Source organism: Rhinolophus hipposideros (assembly GCF_964194185.1).
Source record: "Rhinolophus hipposideros genome assembly, chromosome: 21".
In the NCBI taxonomy this organism is placed as follows: Eukaryota; Metazoa; Chordata; class Mammalia; order Chiroptera; family Rhinolophidae; genus Rhinolophus; species Rhinolophus hipposideros.
Window position 1 is genome coordinate 30,933,961 of NC_138067.1, and position 8,905 is coordinate 30,942,865.

At 47.1% G+C, this 8,905-nt stretch overlaps 1 protein-coding gene across 1 annotated transcript; it reads left to right on the plus strand.

The window, feature by feature from the left end:
* The first annotated feature begins 1 nt into the window (after position 1).
* Positions 2 to 8,330, plus strand: COX4I1 (cytochrome c oxidase subunit 4I1). Its single transcript, XM_081031369.1, has 5 exons — positions 2 to 123; positions 1,282 to 1,355; positions 6,200 to 6,367; positions 7,040 to 7,171; positions 8,075 to 8,330. The coding sequence occupies exons 2-5, from the start codon at positions 1,283 to 1,285 to the stop codon at positions 8,209 to 8,211; spliced, it is 510 nt and encodes a 169-aa protein (XP_080887495.1). The 5' UTR covers positions 2 to 123; position 1,282; the 3' UTR covers positions 8,212 to 8,330.
* Positions 8,331 to 8,905: the final 575 nt, after the last annotated feature.

Genomic DNA, 8,905 nt, shown 5'->3' on the forward strand with positions numbered 1-8,905 from the left:
ATCCCGTCGTGCCCCGCGGCAGGGCCCGCCTCTCTTCCGGTCGCGAGCTGCCGGGCGTAGAGGGCGGTCGCGGTGGGAGCGCAGCGGGCGGCTGTTGGGCGGCGGCGGCAGCGGCGGCGGCAGGTGAAGCGGGCGGCGGCTGGCCCACGCACTCGGGAGGCCGGGGAGGGTCGTGGGCCGGGAGCCATCGCGCCCGAGTGCCCGCGGCCTGCAGCCAGCAGGAAGCGGCGGTTGCTCTCGGAGGCCGGTGACATTGAGGCCGGTGCGCGGGGGCTGCCGACTCGGGGGCCGCTGCGTTGTGGCCCGTGTGCCGCCCAGAAGCGTCCCGCCGGGAGGCATCCCGCCCGGCACCTCCTGTCCCGCCCGCGCGCTGGCTCCGGGTTCTGACCTTGGGGCGCCCGCTGGCGACGGGCGCGGGCCCAAGGGACAGGGCGCTTTGCCGGCCTTCGGGGAGGCGGCCTCGGGGCCTGCTTTGCAGCCTCGGCCCCGATCCCTTTGATCGGTGCCCGCGCGACCGTCCCGCGTCTGGCGGGGCTGCAGGAGAGGCGCTCTGCGTCCGCGCCCGCGGGCCAGGCCCGGGGACACACGCGCGACCGCGGCGACTTCAGCGCTGACGTCATGCTGCTGTTTATTCTCCCGGCTGGGGTATTTCCTGAATCGTCAGGGGTCATCCTCAGCCGCAGCCCCCCGAAAGGCTCAGTTTTAAAGGAGGCCTCGGTAGGGGACCCGAGAGACACGTGGGTCATCCCGGTCATCGGTTGTCCTTTGTGATGGGAATTGGACCGGGGCCGGATCCGCAGCGTCTCTCCCCGATTTCCCGTTCCGGCGATGGGCATTGATTAAGTGTTATGTTTTTAAGCAAATAGCAGGATGCAGCGCGCGCCACAGCTCCCGCGAGTCGTTACCTTTCCCCTCCGCACAGTGAGCCCATCGCGGCGGCACAGTGCTTTCCCGTTTTTTGACTTTTTCAGCCTCCTTATTAAATGTGTCTCTCCTTTTTCCTTTTTTTTTTTTAAGGACACTAATTTTCCACTAGTTGCCCGAAAGGTGTATATATTTTGGCACTTGTTTTATAATGAAGTTCTGCGATAACTACTAAAAAAAAAAAGAAAGCCGTACTAGGTTGTGTTGGTGATTTATATTGAATGGATCATTTATATTGGGGAGAAGAAAACGAAAGAATTGGCATGGGTTTCCGAAAGGCACTTGGGCCAAAGAAGAATCGTTCCTAATACACGTTTGCTCTCATTCATAGAGAAGGTGTACATTTTTATCTTGCAGAATGTTGGCTACCAGAGTATTTAGCCTAATTGGCAAGCGAGCAATTTCCACCTCAGTGTGTGCGCGAGCGCACGGTAAGTGTGAATTTCCTTACTTTTAAATAGGCTGAGCTAATTTCATTTTGCTCCCGCTATGTGTACGGCCCTGTACTGGAGTTTCAAATGGAGATGTCTAAGATTCTGATCTTGCTGTTGAGGGACCTTAGGGGAGGGGTAAGTATTTTACTAGGGCGCAGTTCTAGATTGTTTATGAATCATATTGAATACCAGTCTGCGTCTTTGCTTATGCTGATATTTTCTCCCTCTTCCTTTCCCATTGTTTTCAAGTTCAAGTTTAATCCCTTTCAAGAGATCTTCTCTACCTGACTTTAGTGATTCTCACCCCCCCACCACCAAATTCCTGACCACATAACCGTCAATATTACTTACATTATTAGGGCAATGGAAAGGAAAGAGTTTGGACTTCCTGGCTTGAATTGGGTTTAATCTCATTTCTGTTTTGGACTAGCTACTTAAGTTGAGGAATCAATTTTCTTATCTAAATATCATATTTCCCCGAAAATAAGACCGGGTCTTATATTAATTTTTGCTCCAAAAGATGCGTTAGGGCATGTTTTCAGGGGATGTGTTATTTTTTCATGTACAACAACCTACATGTGTTCAAATACAGTCGTGTCATCTTCTGGAACATTGTCATATAGTCCATCTGGCTGACGATCTTAACTGGGGCTTATTTTTGGGGTAGGTCTTATTTTCAGGGAAATATGGTATGTGTAAAGTGCTTAGTTCAGTGCCTGGCACATAGCAAGTTTCGTTTTGCATTTATCCAACATCTTTGTATCAGACATTGTCAGGCACTGAGAATAAAAACTGAGATATGGAATCTTTCCATAAGGGTATTTGCAAACTGGAGAGGGACAGGTACGTGAAGATAGTGTTTTAGTAGCAGATGGTCCCTGAGGAGAAGCATTTAGCCTGGCGTGGGGTTCAGGGGAGGCTTCTGGAGGAGAGGCTTTGCTTTGCCGAAGGACTAGTAGGTTTAACCTCATGTTCAAGAGGGGAATGGCGTTCTAGGCAGAGGGGAAGTAAGCAAAAGGACACAATGCGAAGCAGCATGGCAAGGTGTGTTACTAAGGGGTCCAGTGCAAGGCTTGAGTGGTGGATGATGAACTTGGAAAGCAAGGTTTATCCAGGGGCTCAATAACAAGTAACTACTATTTTCTGAACTGCTTTATGTGTGAATTTTTCCTCGAAATTGTGTCTTTTATTTGGTGATACTGCTGTCTTAAATTTCTCTATATTCTTTATTGCCCAGGATAACACTATGGACACACACTCTAAAACAGATCATTTTTGAAGGAGCGTTAATGAAATATCTGTTATTTAAATGAGTAAATAATAAAGAAAAATTCTTTGTTTAATACATATGGAAAGAAATCCTCCTTTATTAAAAGCCTAGATAATCACTGAAGGCAAAGATTACATTTTGTTTTCATTTTGGCTTTACTGATATACATGCTTAGCTTTCTGTTTTAGTTTAGTTTGCTTGAGGTATAATTTACAGAAAGTGAAACTTACCTTTCTGGGTGTAATGCTCTATGGATTTTGATAAACTCACACAGTGTGTAACAATCACTCTAGTGAGAACATACCACATCTCCTTCACCCCCAAAGTTCCTTTCTGTTCCTCTGTTCACTCTGCTCTCTTATAAGAAGTCAACTTCTATCTCCTTATAGAGAGTCAGGCCATGACTTACTCTTAGGTATTGTTTTTGATGGAGGAAGGAAGATCAAGTCCTTTCTTGCAACCCACCCGTGGCGTCCCATGCCTAGAGTAAGAGCTACAGTTGGCCTTTTTGATCTCATCACATCATACTCAAAAAAGCAAACAGCCCAACCAGCTCTCCCCGTTTGTTTACGGTCCCAGTCCCCAGGGGTACGATGATATTTTGTTCCTCACATATATATCAGGCCGGTTAGAATAGCCTTTTCTGGCCACTCGTGCTAAAGATACTCCGTCCTACATCACCCTGCTTTGTTTTTTCTTACAGCACTGCCATACTGTGGTTATGCGTGTATGTTTGAGGATTATGTGTCTCTTCCTCTGGAGTGCAAGCTTTCTGAGGCCAGGGACCTTGTGTGTCTTATTCATGGCTGCATCTCCAGCACACAGTGGGCAGATGGAGAAAAGTACAGTCCATTAGACAAGTTTGGTCCTTTAATTTTTATCCTTTAATGATAAAAGTCATACAGGAACACATGAACCGGTTCTCCACATAAAATAGTAACACAATATGGAGTGCCGTTGGTATCTGCCAGTGTCAGTTTGGGTATTTGTGTAGTAACACATCTGATTGCCAGGGAAGCTCAAATTCACCAGATTTCCTCAGCAGAGGCTCAGCCAAAAATCCATCCAGGTAAGGGTAGAAATGACAAAACTTTCACTAAAATGCAAAATCTTTGCTTACTCTCTTTTTAAAGGGAATGTTTGGTATGTTAACCTACCTTTGCCTTCCCTCTCCCATTTGCTGGGAGAGAAGGCCCAAAGTGCTGAAGAATCCGTGGCAGCCCTGAGATCATGAATTGGCCATTCTTGTTCTAGAAAATGCAATTTTATGCTTAGAGTGCTCCAAGGTTGTTAGCATTTACAGTCATGCACCACTTAATGACTGGGATACATTCTGGCAAACATAGAGTGCACTTAACACACACCTGGATGGTATAGCCTATGACACATCTAGGCTCTGGTATAGCTTGTTGCTTCTAGGCTACAAGCCTGTACAGTATGTTACTGCACAAAACAGCAAGAGATTAAATCAAACACAACAGAAAATTCCATCAGGAGACCGGAGTAAACACGGGACATATGAAGCTGCTGCTGGCATCGCAATACTGTTTTATAGCAAACTTTTTTTCTGTAAGTAGAAAGAGTACACTCCAAAATAACAATAAAAAGTCTAGTGAATATATAAACCAGTAAGGTAGTCATTTATTATTATCAAGCATTATGTACTGCACATAATTGTTTGTGCTATACTTTTATACGACTGGCAGTGCAGTGGGTTTGTGTACACCAGCGCCACCACAAACATTTGAGTAATGCATTGTGTAATGCGTCGTGTACAAAGTTAGACGGCTCTGACATCACTAGGCATTAGGAATTTTTCAGCCACATCATAATCTTGTGGGACCACTGTTGAATTGTGGTCCATCATTGACCAAAATGTTATGACTCATGAGTACATCTTTATAATAGTTTATCGAGATGAAATTCACATGACATTCATCTTTTTAAAGTGTACACTTCAGTGGTTTTTTTCACTGAGCTGTACTATTATCACCACGATTTTAGATCTTTCTCATCACCCCAATTTCCTTTTTAATAATTCATGTGTGAGCTGAGTGCTAATGTACAACCAGTATTTTCAGTTCACTAATCATTTTCATAGACTTAGAATTGTAAAATTGGAAAGTAATTCTAGTCATTTTCACTGCAAATCTTTTTGTGTTAAGGTCAAGTATAAATATCCAAGTGCGCTAGTCATTTGCATGGCAAAGATAAGTGACTAGAGAAATTATACTGCTTTGCTTAAGGCTAATGTTTTATTTCACGATTGTTAACATGATTTATGAGATTTCAACCATTGGGACTAAGCTAATGGAGGTGAAGCATTTTTGCAGGACTTCATGCTTCTAGACCAATTTGGAACACAAAGTTTTCTTGCAGATGTTGGATAGAATTGAAATAACAGCTTTTAGCAATGGGGAAATCCTAAGTAAAAATGAAGGTATTCCTTTCTTTTCTGTTGTCTGAACTTTTTTCTCTTTTCTTGAGTAATACATAAGTACACGCTCATTTTAAGGAACTAAAAGTTTCTATTTGAGCAAAAATCCCCATTTGTCCTCTTCTCTTTCCCTGATAACAACTTGAGTTTGCTTTGCCAGTTTTGTGCCTTAGTTACATATACATGTGAGTATATAGACATGATTTACATTTTTAAAAAGAAAAACAAAACCCCGATACTGTTCTGTGACAACTTGGTGAGTGTACGATTGTCTTTCCATTTGGAGCACGTGAATCTGCCTCCTCGTTTCTGTTGGAACTTGTTTCTCCCTCCACCCCACCCCCAATTCTCTTCTCTGCTCTTTCCCTTTTTTCCAGAGTGCTCATGTCTTAACATGCGTGTAATTCCCACGTCTATTGTGTTGTCTCCCACTCACTAGCATGTTGTCACCAGTAGGTAGGACTCCGCTCTGTTCCCTGATAATCCCACGCCTAGCATGTAGCAGGTGCTGGGTACACATTTGCTGAACAGATGAGTGGATGGCTCCACGATACATGTTTCTAAGGCGCTAGCTAACTCCATCCTCTCTAGTAGACACAGGCTATTATGGGTTTTCTTTGGCTATATTAAACAGTGCTGCAGTAACCATCTTTCCATATGTCTTTGTTGCTGACCTTTTGAACACGTTTTTCTTTTAGGAGTTTTTACTGGTTTTGTTCTTCCTCATGAGTTTGAGTCACGTGCCGAGGGGCCTTTGTTTAGTTCAGTCTCCGTCCGGGGCAGGGGATCCCTGGAGCCCTTGCCTGACCTCGGCCTGAATACTACTTAGTTGCGGAAAGGACTACCTCTGTGAGCAGTGCTCCCGCCAGGCTTCTGTTTTGCCGCGATGCCAAGCGCTGCTGTAAACTATCTCCCTGCTCTCCTCGTTCTACTGTCTGGGCCACGCAGAGCAAGCCTGCTCCCTGCTCTCCGTGATAGTCCTTCAGCTGTGGGAAACGGGCTGCGGCCCCCTGCGACGGCTGAGGTTTCCTGGGAGTGCGTGCACCTGCCTATTTCCGGTTTTAGAAGTCCCACCTTGTTTGCAGAGCTCTGGACCTATGTGAGTGTCCCAGTGTTTACCCCGTGTGTTTTTAGGGAGCGTCGTGAAGAGTGAAGACTATGCTCTCCCGAGTTACGTTGACCGGCGTGACTACCCCTTGCCTGACGTGGCCCATGTCAAGACCCTTTCCGCCAGCCAGAAGGCCTTGAAGGAGAAGGAGAAGAGCCCCTGGAGCAGCCTCTCCATTGATGAAAAAGTGGAATGTGAGTACCGGAGGGAAGTACAGGCACGTTGTGTGAGAGAGTTTTTACTGATCAGTGCTGGGCTGCCGCCCGGAGACCAGCATGCGCGGAAGGTCCGCGTGTGGTTTTCCTGTCGGGCCGCTCCAGGGCCCCCTTTCTGTGCTCTGCCCGCTGGTGGACCTCTGCCCAGGCTCCTGTGTGCTTATGGGGTGCCAGGCCCTGAGGACGAGCTTGAACCTGGATGCAGAGCAGCCGAGAGGGATCAGTCGAGTGTGTAGTATGTGGGTGCAGGGTCTCCGTGCCTCTGCTGGGTGGGGCGGGGTTTACTGTAAGTTACTGACGGGAGATCAGCAAAACATGGTGAGGTGGGACAGGGCATGAAAATGATGCGATTAAATCGACCCTTGCACTAATCTGGAGAAGAAAGAATTGCAGTTTTTTGGTGTTTTTTTTTTTACCCAAGGCAAACTCCATACGTTTTTTCCCCTCCTTCACCCCTTATAAGCGCACATGTGCATGTGTACGCAGACATGCCTGAGCATGTTACGGTCTCAGGCCTCTGTTGTATTCCTCAACTCCTTGTTCATGGTTTCCCATGGTGGTGTGTGGAGAAATGCTGCTGCAGTGCAGACGACGGAGTGGCTGGTCCCCAGAGTCTTTCTGCCTGCAAACGGCTGTTCTTTCTGCTCCCAGTGTATCGCATTAAATTCAATGAGAGCTTTGCTGAAATGAACAGGAGCACGAACGAATGGAAGACGGTTGTGGGCACTGCCATGTTCTTCGTTGGCTTCACTGCTCTCGTTCTGATGTGGGAGAAACGCTACGGTGAGTAGAGAGGTGAGAAGGGGTCATTTGCCTGGATTGGCTCTTGGGTGGAAAGCCCTCAGTCACACAAGACGTGGATTTAGCCAGCACAGCTCCATCTTTTGGTGCCCGGGAGTAGGTTGTGGGGTGCCCTTCACACAAGACAGGGACCTCCATTCTGAGGTCCATCCCAGGATTGTTGACAGGTGTGTGAAACTGGCTCATGTGAACGGACGTTGTCTAAGCCCCAGTCTCCTTTATTCATGGTGGGTGGGCCATATCTGCTTGGTAGAGAACTACTTACCTACTTTGTACAGCGTACATTTTCAGTAGACATCAATCTGCTCACCTAGTCAGTTCTCAGAAGGTGTAGTATAGGTTCAGTCAGAGAGATGGGAACTCTTACACATCGAAGGGCTATTTCAATTGTTTGGGGACAACATCTCAATAACCAGCATTCTATTCTGCATCTTTGGACCTAACGGTTTCTGCTTAGTGTGGGTGCTGCCTCTGCCGGTTCTTTCTGTCCAGGCAGAATAGGTATTTTCCCATTCTGAGTAGGTCTCTGTTGTGGTGGGAGTGCGGACATGGCTTAATAGCAGACCCGTCTCTGCTCGTCTCCCAAGTCACCTTTGACTGCTCTGTGCTAGCCTGTAGACCCTATTATCTGTGTCATATAGAGAAGGCGTTCTGATTTTAGCTGAAGTGTTTAATCGCCAACTTACAAACAAAGGAATCGTTTGGTTGGAACTGTGAAGCGTTGTCAGTGCCCAGAATTCAAACCCAGTGTGTGTCCTGGTGTTGAGTGGCAGGTGACCTCACTGAGCTGGGGGCCCGTGTTGGGGAAGACCTAACCCAGGCAGTGTCGGCTGAGAAGCGGCTAGTCCTGGCAGCGTGGCCTCACGTGCTTGTTTTGGACTGCAGTGTACGGCCCCATCCCGCACACCTTTGAGGAGGACTGGATAGCCATGCAGACCAAGCGGATGCTGGACATGAAGGTGAGCCCCATCCAGGGCTTCTCTGCCAAGTGGGACTACGACAGGAACGAGTGGAAGAAATGAGAGCCGCCATTCACAGCTCGGAACCTCTCCTTGTGCTGTTGTTTCCAGCAGTTCAGCATATTTACTGGAAACCGTTATTTTGCAATTCCAATGCTAATAAAGGAGCAGTTTACGTGAAATCCTTGTGGTTGTGTCCTTGATGATAACTAAATGAACGTGTCTTATTTGTAACACAGTGGGTTTCTCCCAGGTGTCTGAAGTAAATATACTTTGAGTATAAATGAAATGACAATAAAATAAATTGTATGCGAGTACATCATAAAAAACTGAAAATGTAGAGTCCTGATGTGGGATATTTTAGGTTATGGGGAGATTTCTGTGAGTAAAGTCCCTTCCTAGTAGCCAAACCATCTGAAGTCACCGTGGTCACTCATTCGAGGACTAGTCCTCCCGCCTTGAAACTGTCCATGTTGGTGGGAGTGGGTGGACTGAGCCTGGGGCGGGCTGCAGGTTTCAGTGATGGGGTCATTTCCCGGGGCCTGCTTATGGCCTGCTCAGTTCCCTGGCTCCTCTTAGCCTTTGATCTAAAAAGCTCCAACAAGCCAGTGCCAGGTCAGGCAGTTACTTAAGATGCTTTATCCTGTCCTTTGGCAAGCTCTGTAGGGCCATCATCTCACGGTCCCGCTGTTCTAATCCCTTCTAGCGTCAGTTCCCTTCTTTGATCGCTGGAGACCCTGCAGGAAGAAGCAGAACA